At 36.4% G+C, this 27,510-nt stretch overlaps 1 protein-coding gene across 28 annotated transcripts in view; it reads left to right on the top strand.

Moving 5' to 3' along the window:
* RIMS2 (regulating synaptic membrane exocytosis 2) overlaps positions 1–27,510 on the top strand; it is a 446,419-nt gene that overhangs the window by 227,964 nt on the left and 190,945 nt on the right. For 21 of the 28 annotated variants that reach the window (XM_032181322.1, XM_032181324.1, XM_032181328.1 and 18 more), the window contains 6 exons: positions 8,295–8,362; positions 10,067–10,186; positions 11,292–11,391; positions 12,210–12,333; positions 17,356–17,402; positions 18,531–18,643. In XM_032181322.1, coding sequence (XP_032037213.1) covers positions 8,295–8,362; positions 10,067–10,186; positions 11,292–11,391; positions 12,210–12,333; positions 17,356–17,402; positions 18,531–18,643 — 572 coding nt within the window. Of the gene's footprint in view, positions 1–8,294; positions 8,363–8,504; positions 8,714–10,066; positions 10,187–11,291; positions 11,392–12,209; positions 12,334–17,355; positions 17,403–18,530; positions 18,644–24,883; positions 24,932–27,510 lie in introns of all 28 variants that reach the window. The other 7 variants (XM_032181320.1, XM_032181323.1, XM_032181321.1 and 4 more) reach the window with 2 other exon arrangements.

Raw genomic sequence — 27,510 nt, forward strand, 5'->3', positions numbered from 1 at the left:
TATCACACCTAACCAGGCTGCCTACTTCTAGGTGATGGGAATGCCCTCCGTGTTACAGAGCGGCTGAAATGAAGGCCAGATACAGGATTATTTAATGATATTAATAGCTTTTACTCTGCCCTGCATTACTAATAGTGCTACTTTCCTCCTTTGAAGGGTTTCTCATTCAGGTATAGGCAAGCTGGTATTGCTGATGCTTGTTCAAGGAGGGACTTGCAATGAAGCTGTCAGTTGGATGATTGGGTTGGAGGCATGCGTGACAAAGACAGATAGGCAAGGAAGATGTGAGAGGTCAGCCCATGAATATAAGTGTGGTTGTTGTGGATGTGAGTAGGCAAGAAAATGGAAAAAGGCATGCCCTGTAAGAAGGGATTGAAAATATAGACTGAATAATAAAATAGTAAATTGCTTTTGGATGCTTACTTCTGGGCACTGCCTACAGCTGCTGTCTCTTCTAAGCTTTCCGCGGTGTACTTCCCTTTGTGTTCGCTGATGGAATTTTCTTATCCTGGAAATACTTTGGCATAAGCTCAAAGCATTCTACAAAGAGAGGAGAAGGAAATGGGAAAGTGAAAATGTTGCAAGAATGGTCAGAAGTGTAATTTGGAGTAAACATCTTCCTAGGACAACATCTTAAAGAGAATAACACAAGAGAGATGTCCATAGGATGTCTTTCTTTGTTACTTCAGCTTTCCCTGCTCTTGATAGAAATCAAGCAGGGAACACACAGCAGGGGTGTGCAAATCTAAAATATTTGAGTATTAAGTAGATAGCAACTGGCAGTGTCGGGCTGGGTCCCCAGGATAAGATGTCTGGCTGTTTCACTTGACTTGTTCAGCACACCAGCCCATTTCCTTGGTGGCCCAGAGCGTGAGTTTCAGTGCCTTGCATCGCATGGCAGAGGCCACGGTGTGACAAACCGGGTCACGCTCCTGGTGTCCTCTGAGAGGCATGGATGTAAGTGTACGAGGACATCTAGTGTGTGCCTCTGTGCTGCCACATGTCTTCCAGTGCGAGTCTGGTGAGTGTAAACTGCAGTTAAGAAATTCTCAGGTTTCTCTCTTTTTCACTTTTTTGTTAAGCTCCATCCTGCTAACTTTAATATGCAGCAGCTTTCTCCAGGAAGTAGCCAGTCCATCATTACAGATGTATATGCTGTATTGATACGCTTTCTTTCCATTTATTTCATGACAAGACCTTTATAAAAACATACTTGACTGTTAATTAAGCCTGTGTTTTGGAAAATCTAAATATGAAGAAAGTCCTTCCCGTATTTTAAATCCTTCTGGCAAAACATACCTAAGAAAATACTTTCAGTAAGTATACTTTTCTCAACAGTGATTCTAAGTCTCAGATTCAGAAAGGTAACCAAAACAAAACAGTCATGCTGAAACCTTTTCACTCTTTATATGAGGTAATCCTTTCCATAAAATCTTTTCTGATGAGCAGTATTACTAGTATTTGAAAACAAGGCTACATTTTCATGGAGTGGAACCAGTGTCTTCTTTCTTAATGACATCTTCCACTAAACAGCCTCACTTGGGAAAAAAAAAAGGGGAAATCAAGAGATTTTTAAATTCTTAATGAAATTAAGAATTTCCATTGAGAATACTGCCAAAACCCAATCTGGTATAGTAAGATATTCCATAAGCATATAAATTGTCAGGGGATGTCTTCAAAAAAGGTCTCTGTTGGTAGAAAGTTTATGTTTCTTTATTATACAGAAATGCAGAGTTGCTGTGCTTAAGGGTTTGCCAGCATTTCCATCATAAGGAATGTTTTCAGAAATTCATCTCAGAAGACGTTCTGCTGTTTCTGAGTGACAGTGCACATACATATTTTTATCGTGAGTGTTATCTACCCTTTTTCCGTAGACCAGAGAAGATTTTTTTTCTGTGGCAGTACCTCTAGTCAATGCCCTCAGGTGCTCTGTGTCATCATTCTTGCCACCTGTATGTGCACAGCCTCAATTAGTCTCTTACCTGTTTTGTGGGATGGAGCTTTCTGCTGTTCAGGATCTTCTTCTAACTGTGTAGGTTCTCTTTATGCCTTTCCTTCTTGGCCACACGACCTTAAGAGTACACCTATTGTTTGTCATTAACAAGGGAGGTTATGCAGGATTACGAAAATCACTTTTTTTTTGACCCTTTATCAAATGTAGCAGTCCTATAAATCTGTGGATCCATACATTAGAGGTGAGGTTTCATCTTCTTCAGTGTAGACTCCCACAGACATCTACATCTACAGCCAAGGTAATTACATTCACTTCTTTTATTGTCATTGAAGAAAAACAGATTTGGCTACAATTCATGTCAGCCTTAAAGCAGATACATAAAATAACACAGATGAATGGAGCCAATAACTCAAGAAGTGGTAGACACGTACTGTGTGTTTTAGATCCAAATTTTTCAATGTTTTTAAAAGATACTTAAATGCCATATTTCTGGGTGGGAAAGCTGTTCTAAGAAGCAAAAAATACATAATCAAGCAGTAAAATAGAAGGGGAATGTCCATTGACTAGAGGTATTTTTTAAATACAGATTGCAATTCAAGGTTCCCGTCACTATGGGAATTTCCCATTGCTGCACGTTCCCAGTGGAAATGTGGAGTAAGAAGAAGGAAACCTTTTCCTTTGCCTGCATGGTTTTGGCTATAGACAGTAAAGACAAAATATCCTAGAAATCTGTAAGCTTACAAGTTTTCAGCTTTCTGCCATTTATAGAGAAAGGCTAGGTCAGTGATGTGGTTTCTCTCCCAGCCTGGTTTGTCCGTGACATTAATAAGAGCAGAACTCACATATGTCTGTTCTTGTATCCAGCTGCACTCCTGAACTCCTGAGGCATCTGCATGCTGTTATCATGACACTAGCTGAGATTGTATGATGCTTAGCAATATATTTGTTCCTTTTTCCATGAAAGATGGCTTTGATACTGTAGTTTATATAATTTATCAACTAGGTGACATTTTTCCTGAGTCATTTCTGCTGCACATCCTAAAACCCCATTGTCTCAATAGTGAAGCATCTGCTATTGTGGAAGAAATATTTAAAATATTTAAATAAAGTGTTTTCTCTGGCAGTCAGAATTAAGGATTCAATGTCTTTGTTATGGTAAAATTATGGTTTAACAGTTTTTCTTCTAGAGAAAAAAAACATGTCTTACATTTACTACTTTTAATTTTACAAGATTTCACAAAAATTTTACCCAGTCAAGATTTTAATATTCATAGAACATGCACCAAAAAACTGATGTCCAGGCATCTTATCAAGTCATTCATTGTACCTTAAAAAAGTGTGATTGTACTAAGTAATTACAGTCTTATAGAAATGTAATACACCACTGGGCTTCCAGACAGTCTTCCTGTATATATTTTATTAGTTTAAATATTTTATTAATAACAGTTTGACTGCATTTGATTAATTTTTATAGTATTTCAAATCTGTTATTTAGCTGACTCTTAATGCAGTGTTAAGGAAAAAATCTACATAGACTACAGTGGCTTTATCGTTTCTAATTTCTATGATGATTTCTTTTGAAATGTTTCTATATATTCTAATGGAAAAAATTATACATTTTTTGGACAAAATGGTATGAAGTTGTTGTTTGTTTTCTTACCATTTTAATTTTAGAGTAATCGGTGTTTATTGTGAGACAACTAAAATAAAGAGAAAGACAGCTTTCTACATCTTGACTGGAAAAAAAAAAAAGGTCAAAATAGTAGAGCAAGAACTGGGAGTGGTTTAATCTGGTAACCGTGTCAATTTTACATTTGTTCCTTAGTGCAGGTATAAGTTCAGGGCTTGCCATTTGATAGAGAGTTGCAAAATTGCTGCAAAATAAATGTAATTTCTACGTGCTAATCTAATACATTGGGCAGATTGGGCTAAGTGGGTCTTATCTTGGATACATCATAGTAGGTGGATGCACCATATAGTACATGGGTGAGAGGACACTTGGAAACTTTTTCAATAAGTGGAAGTCTTACAACAGGCCAGAGACCTGTGTTTGAACACTTGAACACAGAAGCAAAAAGTTTTCTATCGTCCAGAGATCCTTTTAGTCTACATTGCTGCTGCTGTGGTACAGAAATATTTGGCATTTCTGATTGTATATAATCAGTCCAGCTGACTTGCCTTTCATTAGATCTTTGAGTCCTGAGGCCTTTTTATGATTATTCTGGTATTTTCTTGGATATATAAATAAATAGTTGAGGCTGTGTCAAAACTGTAACTTAGGGTAGTAGGATCTTCCTAATGAAAAGACAATGACCATCTGAAGGAGTTATTGAAACCTCATTTAAAAATAGCAGAGGATAAATAAGACGTTTTGGATGTGATGAAGGTATGATTTATCGCACCTGGAAGTGCACATCTAGAACAGGTCAAATGAACCACACCTTAAAAAGTTCTATATCCCACTACTGATGGTAAAAGGAACATAAGCTCATTGATTCTGATGTACAGATCCATACAATAAATAATCAAAGCTAAGGTAAAAGAAATAGAGGTCTCTAGAGTCAGTATTTGAAAGATGGCTGTAAGAAATTCTCTAACAAGTTATAAAAGGACTTACTGTAAGGTTTTGTTTTGTTTTGTTCCTGAAACAAGAAAATTGGAAGTTCTATTGTAGGAAAATAATCAATGTATTTTATTCTTACTGTATGAATGGGAAGTTTTAAAAATTACAAGTTATCACTCATGTAAATGTGTATCTATTAACATATGTGTCTTAATATTTTGGTTAACTTTAGTTAAAAGAATAAAAAAATCAGAAAAAGAATCCAGAGTTGCTATATGTAACTAAAAGACAGTGTGCACATTTCAAGTGTGGGTGCGCATAGCCCAGACTGTTAGAGCCCAGCACTGCTCAACATTTGCTCATATAAACACCTATAGGATGAACTTGTATACGTATAGCACATCTCTGCTGTGAAGTACAGTTACTGGAAAGGTATTTATTTTCAGTCTTTGAGTGGATGCCTATATGCACGTGCTGTGGGCATATAATTCCAAGGGAAGACTAGACACGTATTTGGTGGCTAGGTATACACACATTCAGTGTGAAAGTGTATATATATGGTGAGTACATCCTAGGGACCTCAACTTTTCAATAACTTATTTTCCTATTTTAACAAGTTATTTCCTATTTCCTACGTAGACAAACAAGTGAAAGTTGAGTTTGATAGGAATATTAGCTCTTGACGAGTTCATGCAAAACTGTTTAATTTATAGGGGAAAAAAACATGAATAGGCGAGCTGGCAAAGCTGAATTGCTACGAATAATGTGTGTGTGAACATTAAGAATGCAGATGAATTTCATAAAGGGTAGATAAGTGCTACGTTCACTGGAGAACAGCTAGGATGTAATAACTACACCTGTGGATTCCCTTCTGTTGGCTTCTTTTGGAATATAAGTAATAGTCAGGGTTGTTGCTGACAATTTTAAAACTTTAAAACAGGGCCAGTAATTTGCAGTGGTCGATTTTTACTCGTTAACAATAGATACCTACATTTAAATGTAGTAATTTCAATGAAAATACACCATTTCTCAGAAATAACCAGGAATTAGAATTAGTAAGAATGATCTGATTTAACTGTTCTGCTTATACAGCCCATTTCATTTCAGTGCTCTGCTCCTAGAATTAGGTGGCAAATTACAGGGAGCCAAATTACAACTTTTCAGTCAGACTGTGGTTTTGGGCGTAGAAATTGTATTGATGACACAGAAAATAACGACTAGGAAGAAATAGTATGGGCTCACATGCCTTTCGTTCCTGTAGTTAGAGTGAAGTCATCATTAGTGTAACGAGATGAATTCTCCTCACTTAAGATTCCACTTTCCATCTACTCAGCATTGGTGAGGGCACACCTGGAGATCTGCGTCTAGTACAAGAGAGACATGGACATATTGGAGAGAGTCCAGAAGAGGGCCACCGAGATGATGGAGGGCCTGGAGCCCCCCTCCTGTGAGGAGAGGCTGAGAGAGCTGGGACTGCTCAGCCTGGAGAAGAGGAGGCCCAGGGGATCTCATCACTGTCTGTACGTCCCTGAGGGGAGGGTGCAGAGAGGATGGAGCCAGGCTTTGTGCAGTGGTGCCCAGTGCCAGGACAGGAGGCCCTGGGCACAACCTGGCCCCCAGGAGGCTCCCCCTGAGCACCAGGAGCCCTTCTGTGCTGTGCGGGTGACGGAGCCCTGGCACAGGCTGCCCAGAGGCTGTGGGGTCTCCTCCTTGGAGCCCTTCAGCAGCCACCTGGATGTGGTGCTGGGCACCCTGCTGTGGGTGTCCCTGCTTGGGCACGGGTGGCACCGGCTGGCTCCAGAGGGCCCTGCCGGCCTCAGCCACTCTGTCATTCTGTGAAGATTAACTTTTCAAATACATTTTAAAATCAGGATTTGTAAACTAGGCAATTGTGTAAACTGGAGCTCTTTCCATCTCCCTGTATCTCTCCATATCTCTAAATGTGTGTTAGTACAGTAAAGGGTAGATCTTCAAGTGCTCACTGATGATTTCACTCTGTTCTCCTGAAGCAATGTTTGTAGAGTTGGAGGTAAGAAAACCCTGAAAGCTCCTTGCCAGGAATAGGTTTTGATCAGAAGCTCCCATTTAAAATGTTACCTTCCCTTCAAAGAATCAAGAAAAATAGTTTGCACTTTTACAGCAGGCCCATTTACTACTTAGAAAATATGAATGAATTAAAGCTTCAGAATAGTTTCATGAGGTCCCTTAGCATTCCTTTTCTGAAACGAAAGGATGTCCAACGTGCTGCTCATTTCTGCAAAATGTTAGGGACTAAGTTCAAACCGGAAGTGTCTTTTTAAAAAGAAAGCCTTGATACATGTCCTCGATGCATGTCCTTTAAAATGGAAACGAGACTTGATCTTGTTTCCAGATGACATACTGTATGTATTAGGAGAAAACAAGTGGGAAAAAAAAATCATATTGCTCATTGTATATAGTAAATCCTTTTGAGGAGACTGTATTTTACTTTTCTAAAGCATCCATTAGCTTTTTGTAGCTTAGTTTTATGGGGTTGTATCTGCGTATCATTTCTGCAAGGTTTTCTAAACAAATTTTCAGGCTGTGCTTAGACCCAGTAGTTATATTTTACAAACCTTCTGGTGTAGTTTCAGAGGAAGTAGCTGAGCAATGTCAAAGCAGGATCTGAGGTAATGGAAATAGAAAAGTGCTGTTTGTGGGCTGTATTAAGAGCGGAACTGCACTGGTTTAGTGTTCTCTTGGTCAAAAGCCAACATTTGGTCCTGCACACAATAATATCATAATCATATCTCGCACACAGCAACAAAATATTTTTTCATGTAGCATGTAGTAACAATATTGTAAAAAAAAACAAAAAGGAACACTGATAATTCAAAATGCATGGGCGTAATTCATGATTTGTGTAGGTACCTACACAAATGCTAATGCTTTATTAAAACACAAAAATCACTCCCCAGTCCTGTGGACAGTTTAAGGCCTGTGGAAAGTTTAGGCTTTTTGTTTAAGACTGTGTTTTAAACCTTTCTCCTTGTCATCTGTCTGCCATACATGTCAAATTCAGATTCTCTAATATGCAAAGACATATATCCCTTGTTAGAATCCTAATGTTTATTCTCAGTTTCAAGGTACCTATACTTACAATTATCACCCTGATATTTAACCAGTAGACATTTCTCTGGGAATTTCAAGTGACGTTGATACGCTTTTTATAAGATATTTTATATATTTGTTTTGCTTATAAATCTTTTATATTTTAACAGATCATTCAGCCCTCCTTAATCATCTACAGTACAGCTAAATACACCATACCATTGCTCAAGTATTTTATGGAAGCGATCAGAAAGAATACTATTTTGTAATGGAAAACCAAAGTCTGTTCTTTAAGACAAGAAACAGAAACTGTTTCTGTAGTTTATGATGAAAACCTGTCCTGTAATCAAATTTTTTCCTTTCTGAAAAGCGTTATGAATACAATGCAATTTGCCTTTTCATTTAATTTACTGTAGCTAACTGTATGCAAACAGTTAAAAATTGGGAGCCAGTGATGCTTTATGCCGTACATAACTACATGCACACCTATACCCAAGCAAACATACCCGCTTCCTCACTGTATTTCGTATGCCACTTACTTGGTTGTTGGCATCTTAACTTTTTATTGGAATTGTTTTCCAAGTCCCGCTAGCAAAGGGTATGAATCAGATAGGATAACCAGCAGTCTTTACAATTTTACTGTATCTTTTTCTGTCCTTTCTTTCACCTTTCCTTTACTGCACTATCTTGTCTGTCTGATTCTCGCAGGAGACATGGATTACAACTGGTTGGACCATACGTCTTGGCATAGCAGTGAGGCATCCCCAATGTCTTTGGTGAGACATGTGGAGCCTTACCATTTAGTTTCTTTTACCATTTCACATTTCCTTTGTTTTATTTACACCTTTGCATGTTTTCTTTTTTTGTTTCCTTTTTTTTTTTTTTTTTTTTTTTTTTTTTTTTATCCCACATCTATAGGGGACAGTCAAAGGGGAAAAAGAAAAACTAGTGAGCAGGCAGTTTTGTCGGATTCTAACACCTTATCCGAGAGACAAAAGAAAATGGTGTGCTTTGGTGGCCACTCTTTGGAAGAGGACTTGGAATGGTCTGAGCCTCAGATAAAAGACTCTGGGGTAGATACGTGTAGTAGCACAACTCTAAACGAGGAACATAGCCATAGCGAGAAGGTACTGAGATTACGGAGCCTGCATTTTAACCTGCTCATTTGGTCTTTGTTTGCTCTCTGTCACTCATTAAAATAGTGCACAAAGTAAAAGACAGGGTGTTTCTAGAGACAACGTAGCATTTCTTAAGGTGCAGAAAAGAAAAACAAATGAAAACTCTCTGCATGCTTGCAGCTTTTATGGTTTGGCAGACTAAGAAAAAAACAAAAACAAAAACGAATAACGAGACATTGTTCTTGGTTGCATAATAGCCTATCATGGTATTACCTTCAAGTGTGAAGTAATTAACAACAAGGATTCTTCTGATTGGCTTATTTGATTTACTATGTTCAAACTCCTGGGGCTGAAATTAAATTAATAGTTTAAGTCCCAGGTGAAAAAGGGAGAAAATTGGGTCTCTCTGCACGGAAAAGTTGTTTTTCTTTTTTCCCTTTCACTGTCATGGTTGTTCTTTTGTTTTGTTGCCATGCCATTTTTTGTGCAGTACTGTGCAGCATTAAAGGCTTTGCCATCTGCTTTGGTGATTTTTATTTGTGTGTTTTGTTTGGTAGAGATTATGATCAGTCATTTTTGAATTATTACGTGTAATGGGAGCAAATTTGTCTGTGCCTGCTAGTTTTGCATGAAATAGAGCATGAAAGTAGTATTTGTCAGTGAAAAAGTGCTATGATTACACAAAATAAAAATATTATTTTAAATTTTAGTAATTATGTTATGCCAGCATACAACGTGTGACCATGTGTAGTAATGGAATAGTAATACGTTCATATGCTCTGTATGTGGAGTAATTAATCCAATAAACATTTAAATGCAGAGCAATGAATCTCATTTTTAACATATTCTATAATTTTAATATATTACTAATGAGAGAAAGAAAAACAGAAAAAAAATTGTCAGTCTTAGAGAAAACTGGCGTGCTTGGAATAGGGGAAAAAGAAGAAATCTGTGTCTTGCATCAAGTTTTTGAGTTAAACTTGCCTTTTCAGTGTTACTCTTGATATTGGTCTCTACAGTTGTTTTTATCAGTACTTGTGTGATCGTCCCTGTGCGTAGGTAACTATGCGTAGTTATCTGTATCTGTCTGTTCATCAAGATGCAAAGATCATTACAGATATTTATAATTTGGATTTAGTAAAGTAGATAATGTTACTAAATATTAGGAATATATTGTGAAGGACTATACGTCCAAATAAATCTTTACAAGCACAGTTTTCAGTCATTCTGATACATTAAATATTAGTGTAATCATAACACTTTCACTGCATTTTAAAAATATATCAGGAAATGAAAAGCATTACTGACATATTTTTCTTTAACATCCTATTCACTGTATTTTCCATTAACACCATATGATAGCATCCAGTAACTTGGCAACCATCCAAAGATGGAGACCGTCTCATCGGTCGGATTTTGTTAAATAAACGACTGAAAGATGGAAGTGTGCCGAGAGACTCGGGAGCAATGCTTGGATTGAAGGTTGGTAATGAATAATTTTGGAATTACTTACTTAAAACTCTCAATTAAACTAGCTACCTTCATAATGTAAGAACTCATAATACATAATTCTCATAATACATAGTCTACCTATATCTATAATGTCTTCATCTCAAAAATAATGTATAAAGACATTGTATGTTATTAAGAGGAATTTCACAGGGTCCCTGACATTCTGAAAAAGTTGTATTTTACAGAAAGACTGGACATGTTTTCGCAAGTTTTCTGAGAATGGCTGCTCTGCAAGATACTAATTGCATCCTTGCTAGGCAAGCCGAACCCTGTCCACTTTCTTGAGTATTGAGCATTGCAGCGTGGTGTAACTTCTGTCCTGCAAAGGTGAAAGAAATGTGAAAAATAAATCTTTTTTGAAGATCTGAGGGACATCTGGAAGTTAATGACACTTTAATCCAGAGCAAAGTCTACCACTGTAAAGAGCTGTTTCTAGAATTTTTCCCCTCTGATAGATTTGCTACATCTTAAATGCACAAGACTGAAAATTATTAGTACTTGTACATTTAGATGTAGAGCTTAGGGAAATGGTTTAGTGGGGACTGTTAGCGTTAGGTCAGAGGTTGGACTCGATGATCTTGAGGTCTCTTCCAACCTAGAAAATTCTGTGATTCTGTGTGTGATTCTGTGATTGTTTATTATCACAAAGTGGATTTGATTAATTGTTAGATACATTCAATGTTTTGCATGAATGTTGTAGGCCCTGTTACATTAATAAATCTATTTACAGCTTGAAAATATTGAAGTAAGCAGTCTAATGAACCGTAGTGTACTTTTTTGGGGGTGCCAATTTATACTACAGAAATATACAATACAGTAAAAAATAGTACAGTGAAAGCTTGAAGTATTTCACTTTCTGTATTTGCATTGTCTTTAAATTACTCAGGTAGCTGGAGTAGCTATATAAACATAACCTACCATAGCCAATGTTCTGTGGTGTTTGTTTCAAGTGTATCTGCCTTATCTGGGCTACCTGAATACCAGAAAAGTCATTGAATTCTGTTTTCTATTGCCTGTATGGTTAAGTCATTTAAATAATTTCTCATGCTATGAAAATAATTCCTCTTTGAAACAGGTAGTAGGAGGAAAGATGACTGAATCAGGTCGACTCTGCGCATTTATCACCAAAGTTAAAAAAGGAAGCTTAGCTGATACAGTGGGGCATCTTAGACCAGGTATGTATCCATTATAGACCTGTAATGCTGAGTTTCTTTTCTAAAGGTGATAAGAAGAAAGTGAGCTTAATTAGAAGTCAAATTATGTTGAATAGTTGTGATGAGCTGCTGCAGAATTCAACCTGATGTTCATGTACTAGATTATTACTGACATTACTGCTTTTTTGAAATACATAAAATCTCATGTTGTTCAAAATCATGTTTTCACATTTTTATTGATGTTTTCATACTCAAAATAATATTCCCCTGACATCCTGCCCAGTCACCTTATGGAGTATATTTTATTTAGACCCAAGCCACGATATCACAAATGTGCCAACAAAACCATCTTGGCCAAGAAACTTTTAGGATCTGGTTCTATCCCAACGTGTGAACCATGGATTGCTGCACTGGAGTATGTGCAAGAAATATTAAATGTTAACATAAGAACTGTCTGAACACTAAATACTAAACTTTTAGAGGTAATTGAATCTTCATAATAGCAAGTTGATGAGATCTGCTGTTTTAAAGATCTGCATTCTCTGAAGAGCATCTTGAGTTTTATTTTAAACCACAACTAACATTATAAGTAAGAGTTGTATCTAATTCAATAGTGATCCTATGGATGATATTATTGCTTTGCTGAACCTTATGGAACCTTAGGTATTCAGAGCAGAGCTGCAGAAAAAGTTGAATACTTAGGATTTTCCTGTATGAAGGACTCCCAAACTTTTTGCCAACACAGGTTTCACAATTCGGTAAATGACAATAAATGGCTTAAATTGTTCACAATTAAGTTCACAACAGACTTACTAAGACTGTTATTTCCGAAATTATAGGTGATGAAGTATTAGAATGGAATGGAAGGCTACTACAAGGAGCCACCTTTGAGGAGGTATATAACATCATTTTAGAGTCCAAACCTGAGCCACAGGTGGAGCTTGTTGTTTCAAGACCAATTGGGTAAGTCCATTTTTGTATTAAATGTGATAAAAATATTGTTAAATTTCACTTCTAGTGCAGATCATGTCAGATTCATAAATATTGTAAACAGTAAAACTGTATGTAAGACTATGTAAACCAAAAACATAGTTAGAGTGGTAGATCATGCCAGTAAGTAAAAAGTGGTGGAGTGAAATCATGTATTCTCCAGAGAGTTCTGGGCATTATCTGGTGATACGCTTGAAAGCAGGTTACCTTTTGTGGTTATTTAGTTGGTGGTCCAGGCTATAAAGGATCTGTGATTAGAATCTTTATTGCCACAACTCTTCATTAGTAACTTGACTCCTGATTCTTTTTCTCCATTTCCATTTTTATATAGTATGTATAGTAAAGTATACATATTTGGTCTATGAATTGATGGTTAGCTCTGTTCATTTTGCCCAAAATACAGTATGCTAATGACATAACCAATATGTCTTGGAAAGTAATGACTTGACGTTTTCATCGTCTTCATCTCTGAAATATAGTAATATTTGGTTTCTAATACAGAACATACCTGAATAAATAGCTAAGTTGAATGCTCATTTAAACAGACTATGTGACCCTTTTTCTTCAGTTCTCCACCCAGTTTGCTTGACTTTGAGAACTGCCTCTCAATGTCTAAACTTAGGTGTTTTTTTGTGTGTGTGTTTTTTTTTTTTTTTTTTTTTTTTTTCCTTCTAACAAATAGGGCATTTCTAGCTACTCTGTTATATGAATGTTTCCACTTCTATGAAGACTTGCCTTTCTTCACCTGTTTGTTTTATTCAAGTTCCTACAAACTACAGTCACATCCTTCTTTTACTTCTCCATTGAAAGTTCTATGGCTGATCATTTCAGGGCTGTGAAGAGGGGGTACTTACCTCTGAAGTTGAAGATGCTTACAGTTGTTAAGAATTTTCTCTTTTCTCCCACAGAATTTATTACAATGTATTTATATATTAACATATTTATGCCTTGTGTAAGATGCTCACAATTTTTTTATATGAAAGCATGAGTAGCATAGCAAATGAGAACTAAGAAGTACTAAAAAAATATATAAATTTAGAGCCAGATAATGTGAAGATGGAATTTCAGTGAGGGTAATTTGTTATGGGTTCAGCTATGAGGTATATTATCTGGTGTATTTAACTCAAAGAAGATGCAGTATGGTTAGGAACATAATTTGCTTTGACACTTTCTAACGAACTTGATAAAAACAAAGATTGTTTTATCTTGTCAGTAAGATGAGACGTTATCTATGTATATACTGAACTGCAAACCCTTTAGGGCAAGGGCTGTATCTTTTTGTCTTATCCATAAAAATCTTTGCATAACTTGGGAGTTCTATGTGTAATAGTAATACTGAGGGACTGACTAACTTGCAAGAAAAAATCTGTCTTAGAAGAGAAGGTTTCACATTTGTTTCATGTAAGTGTAAGATCTTTCATTGTATTTCAACTATGTTTATACCAAAGTTTCAAGGAACTGCTCTCATCTTGAAAGTACTTTTTAAAATTTTTTTCTCCATTCCTTTGACTGTATGAAACTTCCTCAATTCTTTCTTATGCTTTTCTATTTACTGCCTGTTACCTTCCTTATCATCATGTCTTTTATTGATTATGTTATCATGTGCTCCACTTGCTGTCACTAGAGCAGCTCATCTATAATTCCTTAAAGAAGGTGGTGTAGGCTCTCAAGACACCTTCTTCAACATTAACTGTTTGCCACACAGGGTGAAGAACTGAGCCAGGTAGTGACTAAAACAGTTACTGCGTGCTGGATTCCCACTTTCTTTTTGCAGTGGACGTAAAAGGGGGTCTTCACCTTCAGAGCTCCAGTTACTAATGGGAAATGGGTTTATAACTGAAGCCTCAGTGCTAAATACATTGTGGGTGTCTCAAAATATTATTTCTTTTAGTCATCTGCAGGTTGGTGAGAACTTAAGATTCTGATGAGATATATGTTGCTCTTTGGGGATTTTGATATCAGCAGTATAACTTCAGAAGTGTTTTTCATGAGATTTGAGCTGATGAACTGGAAATGCCATGTTATCTTCTTAGTTTAGGAAATTTCTGGTCATAATCAAATGCTGTATAGAAATTAACATCTTTTGCTTGCCCAAGGAAGCAGAATGCCGTAGGTTCTGTCCCAGAGAATAAGTTTTCAATGTGCTTAAAATCATTAAAAGTGCAGATTTACCAGATGTCTGAAGTGATAATTGTTTTGATTAGAATAATTTCTGCCCACTTGAAGGACTTCACTTTTGCCTTGAAGTATATCCTATTACTTACAGAGTCTCTTGATAGTCTTACAGCATCACACTAACAAATGCCAGAAATCTCCAGACTGGCAATTAACTTAGCTGAGAAAGAGAACCCTTTGTCACATCCTGATCTTCTGAATACAAGAACAACTTTCAGTAAACATGATTACTGGTTCTTCACTTTATTATGGGCTGACTTCTACGGAAACTGAACATGACAAACTAAGCGGATAAAGGAAAATGAAATGGAAAAATCTTTTTTAAAAATATGATCATACCATTTTGGCATGCAATTTACCCCCTTAGTTATCTTACAATAAACATTGATGGCCATGTTGGTATTCTGTGTAAGCTGGCTATCTTTTATATGCAAGATTTTTTTCTGCTTTCTAATAATCAGAAATAACTATTTTAAATTGTATTTTATTTTCATAGTTACTACTGTTTTGAATTTGGAAGGTACGTTGCCTTGTGTTTTATTAATTATTCTACAATAATCTGCTTGCAATTGAAGATATCTTAAACTGTGAAGAGGTACTGAAAACTATTTTCACCTCTCTTCCATTTATCCCAGTGTGAATTCCCTGCAGAAATACTACTCACACTACTTTGAAATACTCGGGTCTCTATGTTTTAGGTACATTAAAAAAATTTAAATCACAGGTTAAATTCTGCAGCATATTTCTGAGTGAAGTGATAGGCAGGTATTGCATACCTTGATAGTCTACAAATATCAAGAATTTTGTATTCTACAAATATCAAATATACAAACTTAAATATTTGCTTCTTCACTAGCCCTTAAAAGTTTCTGACACGTTTTGCTTAGTAACAAGAGCCAGTGATTTTTCCTTAGTGGGCAGTTACACCAGTTGTATGCCTTTTGATTTGCTTGATTCACTGGGTGCTGCAGCATCGCTTCACTTGGAAAGGTACTTGAATTTGCTTAGTACAGCTACTTTTCTGGTGAGTTTTGAAAAATGTTTGGAATGCATATACCAAAAACTTACTAGATAAGTCTTTATACATATAGCAGATTTATTTATTTTTTTTCATTGCATAAGACAGCATATATCACTGAAAGGATTTTTAACTTTCCCTTCATTTTCATGTGCCTTTGTGGTGTTGACCTTGGCTGGCTGCCACTTACCTGCCAAGCTCTCTCCCACTCCCCCTCTGCGACAGGAGAGGGGAGAAAATGAGATGGAAAAGCTCAGGGGTTGAGATAAGGACAGGGAGATGGCTGAGCAATTACTGTCATGGCCAAAACAGACTTGATTTGGGGAAGATTAATTTAATTTATCGATAATTAAAAATAGAGTAGGATGGTGCAAAAAACAATATAAAGCTAAAACCACTTTTGACGTTGAGTCTTCCAGGCTCAACCTCACTCATTTGTTCCTGACACTCCTACCTCCCCCCAGCCCACGGTGGTGTGGGGGATAGGGAATGGGGGCTGTGGTCAGTCCCTAACGCTTCATCTCCACAGCTCCTTTGTGGTCACTCTCCGCCCCTGCTCCACCGGGGGCTCCTCCATGGGGGGGCTGCAGCTTGGAGATCTGCTCCATGTGGGACCCATGGGCTGCAGGGGGACAGCCTGCTCCACCAGGGGCCTCTCCACAGGCCGCAGGGGAACTGCTGCTGCCTGCCTGGAGCACCTCCTGCCCTCCTGCTGCACTGACCTTGGGGTTGTCTGCAGGGCTGGTTTTCTCAGTTTATCACTTATCTCTCTCCCAGCTGCTGTGCAGCATTTTTAAGCTTTCATTAAATATGTTATCACTGAGGCAACACTGTCTTGGCTGATGGCCTCAGCTGTGCCCTGTGGTGGGTCCATTTTGGAGCCAGCTGGAGCCAGTTGTGCCCAGCATGGGGCAGCCTCAGCCTCTCCTCACAGAGGCCACCCCTGCAGCCCCCCTGCTGCCTGTACCTTGCCACAGAAACCTATTGCAACCTTCAAAAAAACAAATCTACTGTAACACACGTTGTGATTTTAAATGCTGTTCTTGCTGTGACTCAGAGTTGAAACTCTTAATCTTGTTTTATGTTGCACAAATACCTCTAAAATGTTTTTATTAGCATATCGGTAGTTTGTAATCATACATATAGTAATGTTTGCCCGTCATAGGAAGAATATGTTTCTGTGGGGATGGGAGACCATAATGATGTACTTGTGCCTGAGTGTTTTACAATTACATAGTTGTACATACAGTTTAACAGAGATGATATGACATTTTATGTATATGCAAGTATGTTATTTTGCAAAATGAAATTGCACATTTTATTTAGTCACTGAAAAGTGCCCAAATTTGAGGGTTCAAGGACAGTAAAGGACATAGTGAGAAAACATAGTGAGGACATCATTGGTAGTCATCATACTGAGATAGCCATCATAGTTTTAGCAAGGGTCTAGTAACTTGAATTCATGTGTAATATCATAATGAAGTCTGCTACTCCCAGTTTTAGTCTACTGGTAACTCTGAGATTGTTTTTTCTTTGTTTTCTGTTTACTCAATTATTTTATTTGTGACTGTGCAGCTTCTTTCCTGTATTCACTCAACTGCTTGTTTCTCTAAGCTTAATTTGCCACTGAAATAATTTATACCAAACAAAGGATAAATCTTCCCTGTGGCTGAAGACAGTCCGTAGTTCATAGGATTTTCCTGAGGCATTTGGTGGTGACTTGCAAAGTGTTATAGTTTAACTGAAATCTGAATATGCTTGTTAGATAAAGGATCAGCCTGTCTTACTTTTCCTTATTTCAGGGATATTCCCAGAATACCTGACAGCACACATGCACAGCTGGAGTCCAGTAAGTTTCAATTGTGGGGTAGGAAAATCTTCTCTCTCTTTTATGTAAACACAAATAGATTCAAAAATGTCATCTGCAGTCAGTATAGCTCTTGTCTCTTTGTCTTTATTTGTGTCAGTATGTTATTTTCCTGTATGATGAACTTACCTTTGTTTAATAATAGAATATCGGAAGTCAGGCTATGTTTATTTACGCTTGACGTTTGGTTATAAGTTTAAGCTATTTTTTATTGAGAAGAAAAGCATAACACAAATTAATATACAAGAGCATTAATCATAATTTTCAATTATTTTATTTTATTTTTTGCATTTCAATTGAAACCTTAGGAACTAAAATATAGGGATGAAATGTTCAATATTTAGAACGTGAAACATAACTACTTTAAAACCAGAATACTCATTGTGGCTCATTAGACCACTTAGCACTCTTTAAATTGGCTAAACCAGTATTTTGTGTGGGAAAAATAACTTATTTTTTGGTGCAGATCTGGTAGGATGGATTTAAGCCTGGAGTTATTTTTATCATTGTTTTGGAACTCTTTTAAAACAGAAGCTGTAAATTCATACAGTGGTATAAACTTGCCATAATAATGTGATAAACTATAACTTTTCACTGGTCAGCCAATTCTTTAAAATATATTTTAAATGTTGTGACTTTTTGTAACTCAAAATTTGTCCTTTGAGAGCTTGCAGACCTTGTGGATTTGAAACAAAATGCACAAAATATGTGCATCTTGATATTTTTGTAAAAATCTAATTAAGTCTGATTGCACAAGATAATAAGTGCTCTTTGGAAGACTGAATTCCTTTTACCACAGTAAAGTAAATAGGAATTTGGGGCCTTCAACTTACTGACATGATTACTTTGGCAAGTATCTGAATGAGCTATTATTTGTTCTATGTGCTTGAAATGACATTTTGCAGCTATAAACTTGGAAAGCTTTTGATTGCATCTGAGCATCAGAAGATTGAGTGTCGTTACTCAGTCATTTTATAGATAAAAATACGATATTTATCACAGTGAACTTTATTGTGTGTATGGTTATATTTGTATCCCTTTTATTGAAAGAACGTTGTGAAAAATGCACAAGTGCCACTATTTATAAAATATTTTTATTTATAATTGCAGGTTCTAGTTCATTTGAATCTCAGAAAATGGACCGACCTTCTATTTCTGTGACTTCTCCCATGAGTCCTGGCATGTTAAGGGATGTTCCACAGTTCTTGTCTGGACAACTTTCAGTATGTAATCATTTCATTAATATTAATGTTGTGCTTTTTGCAGCATGTACAACTCTCAGTACAGAGTCCAAGCAACCTGTAACAAATTTCTTGTTAAACCAGCTAAATATTTTATTAACGGTATATATCTCAGTATAGGCAGGACCGTAGTTTCATAACAATATTCCATTTTATTAGCTTTTGGAAATTTAAAATATGTTGAATTAGACATAGATACGTATATTTATGTAGTAAGCTAAATTGATATTGTCAAATTTTCAGAAAGACCAAATGTTGGCCTCCAGTTGTGTTTGTGCTGTTGAATGTATATACTTCGTCAACTGTAACGCTTACGGTGGATTTTATCAACCATGTGCTTGGACATTAATACTTCTTATGTTCTACGCACTAGCTTTCACTTATACCTTTCCCCAGATATCCCGTTGTTTACTAATGTTGTATTCTTTGTACCATTGTTATTCACTTTTGTTCTTCACTCTCATTGAGAACAAGGTTCATTATTTGAATGTCCTCTTTAAAAGAGTTTTTTTTTTTTTTTTTTTTTTTTTTTTTACTGAACTGAAGGACTTAGGTTTTGTATGCATTTCTGTGGCATTTACGACTCCAAAGTGTGATTTTTTTCAAAAGTGTTCAGCTGTGGCCTGGTACGTGTTGAAAATGAGAGGAAACAGAATGGAAGCGGTGCAGAACCGATGCGAAACATGTTTGAAAATGTCACATTTATATTTCTTCTAAGTTGTTTATGTTAAGATAATGAGTGGGCTATAAAAGTATGCATAAAATCAAAGCAGACTGTTTCTGGTCTCCCACAAATGGTTTATGGTATTGATAGAGGAGAGGAAGAAACATTTTTCTGTCTATTTAGCAGCCATGTTGGCTCCATTTTGCAGTGCATGAGACGTTACTTGTTTTGCTCATCAGACCAGTCATCTACAAGACATAATTTGAAATTTTCTGTAACTGCTGTTCTCAACTCCTTTGGAAGAGTCCATCCTTTGGATAAATGGACAACTAGAAATCCTGGCTGTAGAGTGCAGAATGCTTTGACTGCATGAAATACGGTGGGAAAGGAATAGAAACGTGAACTGTCAAAAAACACAGACTGAGGTTTCTAAAAATGACTAGAGTTTTACAAGATAATGAAAAGTTGTTGATAATTGAAACGGTGGTGTAGAAGTCTCTTTTGGCTAAATCTCTTAAAAGATTAGGCTATAGGCTAAATCTCTTAAAAGATTAGGCTATAAGAAAAGTCAGAACCCATACACAGCCAATGCAAAATAATGATCCAAGTAGAAAGAACACAGAACTGACTTTCTCAGTTTCAGAAAGAAAATCCCCAGGAGTTTAGTATTAAGGTTTATTAGTGAAGTTAGTAAGTCTGTTGCTTTTGTGGTTTGATAGGATGTTGTAGTTTGAGATGTGTAAGAACAGTAAATGGAGATTTGGAGATATATTCTAATTTACTGAGAATAACAGAATTCAGTGTTTTACAACTCAGAATGGCATATAAGTTCAGAGTTTAACTCAAGGAAGCATCATGCCTATTTACATTATTTTTTTGTTTGTTTCAAGATACAAATTCCTTTATTAATTTTATAGTATTTCTTTCCATCTAAGGAAAGCAAATAATGCTAGAAGATGTTTAAAGATCTTTCCTACATTTGTCCTCTTACGTTATACACTGTATGCAATTGTACACAATAATCACAAACTGCACAATTTCCTTGTTTCCCTCAGAGAGCAGCTGATTTCTGAAAACACACAGGCTATCACTGAGGTCAGAAACACTCTACCTCTCTAACGTAATGTCCCACTGTCCAGCAAAAGACAAGTTGGCAAGAGCTATAGATGGTGTTACTGTGCTAATGGCACAACCTGGCTCCTGCTGCTGTTGGGAGGCTGGTGCTAAACCTTCTGCTTTGCAAGGAACTGTGGCTCTCACAGTGTCTGAGGACGGTGTGGATAGATTTCAGCAGGGCACACAACAGGAATTTCCCCTAGAATAAAAGAGGGCTCATTGAAACTACAATATAGTTTTAGAAAAAGACGACTTTAAGAGATTGGAGTGTTCTAAAGAAACAATTTATTTCAAAATGGTAGGTACTTGCAATTTCTTTTTGAACTGATAATTAAAGTAATCAAAATTTTATACTTTCCAGATTAGGGGATGTATGTGTTTTCAAAATGGTGTGATAAAAATATTTTCTTTCACTTTTTAAAATGTTGCTTTCTCATTTCTTAACTTTAAGTAGTTTCTGAACTTTGGAAGAGTTGGCTAGTTTAATTTTGTACCTTTAGCAAAGATTAAGAAATATGGAAAACTGAAATTCTGAAACAAAGTATCTCTCCAAATTGCAAAAAATATTTTAGTTTGAACAGTACAAAATGGAAGAGCTTCAGTATTTTGTTTTTCCATGTTTTTAATCAGCTCTTTTCTGACAAGATAAGTTGGTCGAATGCTCCTTCATTCCAAATAGCTGAGTAGATGGAAAAGGAAAAAAATACTAATTCCTTATGTAATTGGGAACGTGCTTTTTGTGGTGACTGCTGAAGCAGGAGAATAACTGCAGGATCCCAATGGTAGATGGCAACAGGCTGCTGACCTTGGTGGAAATTGAGGGTAAAAGATGTGAGAGATGGTGACTGACAGACAGGTGGGATGAAGCTGAGGGAAGGGATGATAGAGAAGACGTCAGAAGTGTCTTCTGTACTTACAGACAGTAGCACGTAGTCCTCATGCGATGCTGTTAGGGCAGCTCTGTGCAACAGGCTGTGATACACTGACTTGTGGGCAGAAGTGGAGGGACATACAGTATGGCTGATATCTGAAATTTGAAGAAATGCTTGGATATATGCATCCTTTTTCAGACAGTAAGGCAGATCTCAAGGGTGTTTTTGTTTTTATTTTTATATATATTTTTTTATTATTATTTTTTTTTTACTTAGTAGTGCTTTGAAATTTGTTGTGCCCAGAATGTGCTAGGAAGCATTCTTAACACCAGTAGAGTGGAAAGAGTAGATTTTCTGCTTCCTCTTCTAGGTATTTTGGCAATGTTGTGTACCACTTCAGTTTTTCCCATGTATACTTCAGCCTGTCTCAAATGTCTTTGTGGGGTCTTAAATATGTAGCAAGCTCAAAGTAAAATGTCTGTGTGTCCAGACATATTTTGGCACAATTGTTGTGTTGGATTTTGTATATTTATCTGGATAGGTAGATAGTGCTGAGTAGAGTTTTGGTTTGGTCTTAAAGTCCTTGTATGCAAAAAACTGATGGAGTTCTTATTTGATTGTATTCCTTGGCCAAGACATTTATAATTCAGTACATAATCTACAGTCTTCAGTGACAGGCTTTTTAGAGAGACAGAGAAACTATAAACACTTTTGAGGTGAATCAGCAGTTTTGTTACAAAAGGTTTCAAAATTGCAGTATTTTAGGTACATATTTACGTCAGAAGCTAAGTTTATATACATTTAACTTGACAAAAATAAGAAATTCTACTTTACTACTTTTTAAAATACTGGTAGTATTTTAAAGTAGTATTTAAAGTATTATTTTAAAGTGGTATTTAAAGCAGTATTTAAAATTATATTTATTTTAAATACTACTTTAAAATGAAAGAGGATGTGTTTCTAGTGCTTGCTGGGTTGAATCTCACGTGTTTCAGGCTATGCTACAGTACTTGTTCAGTCAGTTTAGTTGCCATGATGCCTCTCTACTATTCAGGGACACCTTTCTCTGCCTCTTCAGTTTTCCATGTTTTCTTTGCTTTGGCATTAGTCTGTGTATGTCTTTCCTTCTGTTGAGGTTACAGTAACACTCCAGAGATGGCTAACAGGTTTTCCCATGAAGTAAACCATCTCACATAACTAGGAAATATTGTTTCCATTAGTAATTATTCTATTCAAGTATATATTTTATTGAAACAAGTTATATGCAGCTATGGTGAACTATCGTGTGCTATAATTTTCCAAGGTGTATGAATAATATTATCTGTATTCTGTGCAGTTTATTTTACGGTATTTTTGGTCCACATTGCTTTTTAAGGGGAGTATCTTTAACTTTTGTTGCACTTACTGTTTTATTATTTGCTTTGGTTCCTATTTCTGTGTTGTTTTTATTTATTTATTTAATTATTTTCCCTCCACTGGTTTGTTTTTCTTTTACTGTCGCTTTGAATAAGTCAGTATTCTTGGTGTGTTGGTGCTCTTTGCTTCATTACTGCATTCTGGCTACTTCCAGTGCTGCATGAAAAGCATAACTTGGAAAGCTTTGGCTATAGCTAGGTTTAGAGACTGACAACATGGCTAGAAGAATGTATAAACGCATACAGATATAAAATCACAGTATTTAATTTTTGTGCTGGTGGAAATCGTAACATAAGAGGGTTTTTACTTATAAAATTAACTATTTCATTGTACAGCTGAATCACAGAACAGTTTAAGTAGATTTTCCATGCATATTCAATTTATAAATTAATGAAAATGCAAGTATATAAACTATAGTTGAATTATCTGTAGCATATTAAAAGCAGATATTGTACATTGTAAAGGACATAATATGTCAGCATATGGGAGCAGGAGGATTTGAGTATGAGAAATGCTCCCCTTTCTAGTTTTCCTTTTCTTTTCCCCTTTCTCTTCTCTTTGCCTCAAGTCAAGCAAATTGATGTTGCTTTAAAGCCCAGACCTGCAAAATCCTAGGTATTGCACACAATATGCTTATGGCCCTCCATTTCCAAGGCAGAATATGGCCAGTGAGGGTCTTCAATGCAAGGTGCTTTTGGTTTTAGAATTGTGATATTCTGGAATATCTGTATTTCCATTGAGATACGGAGCAGAAGCAAGCCGAAGATCTGCTTTCGTTGTGCGTGAGTAGGTGATATTTTGGCACCCTTACTTGGGGCTCTGAGGAACTGCCAGTGCAGTGGGGGCAGCGTGCAGCTGCTGCACCTCGCCAAGCACGGGGGCACATCAGACAAAACCGTGATTCAGACTGTCAAATTGTCTTACATATCCTCGTACTTTGGTGTGAGAACAGATTACTTCACACGTTTTATGGAACAGATTTCTCCAGCATCTGTGCATGCCAAGTAAGCAAAGAGGGTGGCAGAACCATCATCACTGCCTTATCTCCATATTCTGGGTACAGTCCTTATGGAAGGGAATATCGAGCAGTAGCCTCGTTTCACCACTTTGAAACAGTCTCAGAGAAGTCTAGCAGGAGGGAAAGGAGGTTCAGCACTGTTGGATTGCTGTGGTTTTTGTGACCTACCCCAGCTCACCAGCTCTCTGAAGTATTAACCTGCTCCTGTTCCTGTCCATTCTGCATGCTCAGTACCCTGTCTGTGTCTATTGCCCTACACCAAAAACAGAGAGTGCTTGGAGCTAGAGCAGGAATTTGGGAGCTTGCCTCTCCTGATGTAGTTTTCATGTAGCCACTGGGATCCACAAGGTGATATATGGTCCAAAGTGTTAACATTGCACAGATGAGGGTTATAAATGGGTCCGTGTGTGCTGTGCAGCAATGTTAAATGTTCTAGGTTCCATTTCATGCCAGGGTCTTCTGTATATACCGTATGTCATTTCTGTCATGATTGCTGAAGAATTGAAATACACTGATTGCAGCTTCCACCCTGTAAAGCTATAATGAGATAGCGCTAACTTTCTTTTAATCCTGTTAAAAGTATATAGGAGGGCTTTTTTATAGAAATGCCACCTGAGTTACAGAACAGGGAAAACCTTTTACTTTACTTGCTTTACTCTAGAAAGCAACCGAAGCTGTCGATGTGTGCTCTGTACTCGTTTCTGTGTCTGAATATGCATCTACAGTCTTTCTGAAAGAGATGTTCACGCTCAATTTATATTTTCTACCCCACTTTTAAATCACACTTTGCTGACCTGCTCCTTTTGTTGATGTTATTTCAAAATCTATTGTAAATATTACCTGTAGACCCGTAAAGTGAAATCCTTGCTCCTGGGGAATCAGTGGCAAAATTCCTGCTGACTTCCCTAAGGTCAGAATTTCAGTCACAGGGGTTTGATGTGATCTGGTAATAGATTTGCAGATTTAATTTATGCATTGCATTAAAATACTTTGTTTTAGATAAATATGTCCTTGGTGTAAAGCTGTGTTTAAAGTAATAGTTGTGTGTCTTTGTTTTTACTTTTGGTCTTTTAGTTTCCAGCGTGTTGTCCTTTTTGGTTTTGTTTTATTGCTTTTTCTTTAATTTTGCTTACCAGAGCCAAAGCCTTAGTAGAAGAACAACGCCTTTTGTTCCTAGGGTTCAGGTAAAGACTTCGTCTGCCTGACAGAAACTAAAGTTGTGTTTTTTCTTTTGTTTGTTATGGAAAATGCATAGTAGGAAAACGTTACATTATAGTCCGTTTTCCCATATTTTTAGTGTGTTGCTTTAAGCCATATTAACAAGTTTCATGTCATCTTGTGAGCAGCTTGTAAAGTTCTGCATGGAGGTTAAAATACTAAATTGCAATTTAAAGAGACAACTAGCTTGTGTTTTGCCGTTTGCACAGTATTAAACTCACACAGGTTTCAACAGTCATTATGGGTATGTATCCCACATACAAAATGTACGTACTGTTTAAGCAATAAATAATTTTATGCTGTTGATGTTCGAGGCCATTATACAAAGATTGATGTCTCTTTAAATCATTCATTATCATTACTTAACACATCCTTTTTTTGCATTTTCCAAATAATAGTAGCGCCTTGAGTGGAAGACAGGCAAATAAATTTGTACCTTTGAAACAAATTTCTTGCGTATGAAACTCGGTTCTTAGATTTTAAAAGCACGTCAAAATAACCAAAACTCTGTTAAGTAAAAAACAAACTCTTCCTTTGTGTTACTGAATTTATGTAGCCTTGATATTCTACTTAGGTACAAGTTGTTTGCCTTTTTTCATTAGGAAACTCCTAAGGTACTGTAGATTAATGCAAAAGTAGGTTTTACTAATACGTTAACAATGCTTATCTTGCTTTGCTGCATGTTTTTCAGTTTTGTGTATTTAGAATATTATCTGCTTTTCTTACAAAATACTTTTATGGAGATGTTAATCTTTTGTCTGGGAGCCGTATAAATGTTCCCCATGTTTGCTTAAGAAAAATGCAAAGGACTGGATCTAAATGATGAGAATGAGATGATGAAATCTCATATTGAAATGGAAAAAAAAAATCATACAAGTTTATAAAAAGAATTCTAAATAAGACTGCAGGAAGTCATTTGGTTATGACTCAGACTTTAATAAAACACATTTTTTTTTTTCCACAATATATTATTTCCCTAAAGTAGCCCTTACAAATGCATAAATATAAACTCGAAATTAACAAAACAGAACTGTCAAGACATTAGTTTTTAAATCTCAAAAATGTTCTTGGATTTTTTTTAATGTTACTATGTGCTACTGACATAAACTGGCTTTCTATTAAAAATTTAAAATGTCCCTTATCATGATTGAGAAAGTTGGCTTCTGCTTGTGGTAATGAAACCAAAGGGGGTACAAAGCCACTCACAAATTGATAAGTAGTTCACAGAGGTAAATGTTGTATATAACACAAGTAGTCTTTTATGTATGTGCAAAATAAATTAGGAAATAATATGACAGCTGAGTGTTCAATTTAAAAAGGAAACAAATGCCTGAAACTTGCATATTTCACAAAATACTGTAAAGTAGAAGTAACAAGTAGTAGTCCTGCATTTAAACCCCATTGTAAAAAAAAATAGATGTAAAAATTGTCAGTTCTACTTAGAGTAATACCTTCTAATGGGGGAAAAAAAAAAAAAACACACATAAAAAAAAACACAGAACAAAATAATTTACGTTGCACATGGTATTGGAGATTCAAACTATCTTCAGCTCCGATTTTGTTTCTGCACAATGTCTGTGGAGTCAGTGTGGGCCTCTCACCTAAGAGGTTTTTGCAGAGCTCAATCCTAGTCGAAGCCAAATGTGTTTATTAGAGGAGCTCCAAAAAGCTCCCAGGGAACTCAAGCTTACAACCTTGGCAACATCTTTAAGATTAGGCTGAAACAAAAAGTCCCCCTTCTGCCCGTGTCTCGTAGGGAAAGTAGGTAGTTTAAGATGGATTAATTTAATATGTGTTTACAATGCAGGTTGCAGGGAAGAACAGAAATTCTCCAGTGATCTATCTTTAAGCAAGCTGACTTGGGCATTAGAAGCAGTCCAGAAGCAGTGCAGGACTCTGGTTACTTTTTGGCATGAGCAATTAGCTAGCACAGAGCTCTGAGCTGTTGTTTGTGGATGCCAAGAGGTATGCATTACACTGTGGGCTTTGGTATAGCTGTGTCTGTAGAATTCCCTACAAGAATGAGGATCTCCAAATGTTTCTGTTTATACCTATTTGTTTCACTGCTTTTAACAGGAAATGCACATCATTATTCTTGCTCTTATCTTCTCTACTTGTTAGTCTGAAAGTGATCCTGGTGATACGTGTCCCAGATTCTGGCACAAGTTCCTCCTCCACACTTCTGTCCATGCCATTCAACTCATTTTCTCTCTCTTTTATCACTGGATGATTTAAAAAAAATCCTTCTTCTTTTATTGGAAAGAAAAATATTCAATTTCATTTTTCCCTACTATGCACCCTTATCCCAAACTTTTACTACATATACAGCACTTGGAAGTGTGCATATTTATTACTTGAACTTTTAGAATCATTTTAACATACCAGCAGTTTTCTTACTTACAGAATGCTGTTATGCAATATCTTCATAGAAGAACTGTTCTTAAATGTGTTTTCGTGCATTATCTCTTGTTCACTTTGCGGAGCCTCCTTTTGAGCCAGTTGCCATTAAACCAATGTTTTTTTTCCTAACTTCAAAAATTTCAGA

Source organism: Aythya fuligula, chromosome 2 (assembly GCF_009819795.1).
Source record: "Aythya fuligula isolate bAytFul2 chromosome 2, bAytFul2.pri, whole genome shotgun sequence".
Taxonomy (NCBI): Eukaryota; Metazoa; Chordata; class Aves; order Anseriformes; family Anatidae; genus Aythya; species Aythya fuligula.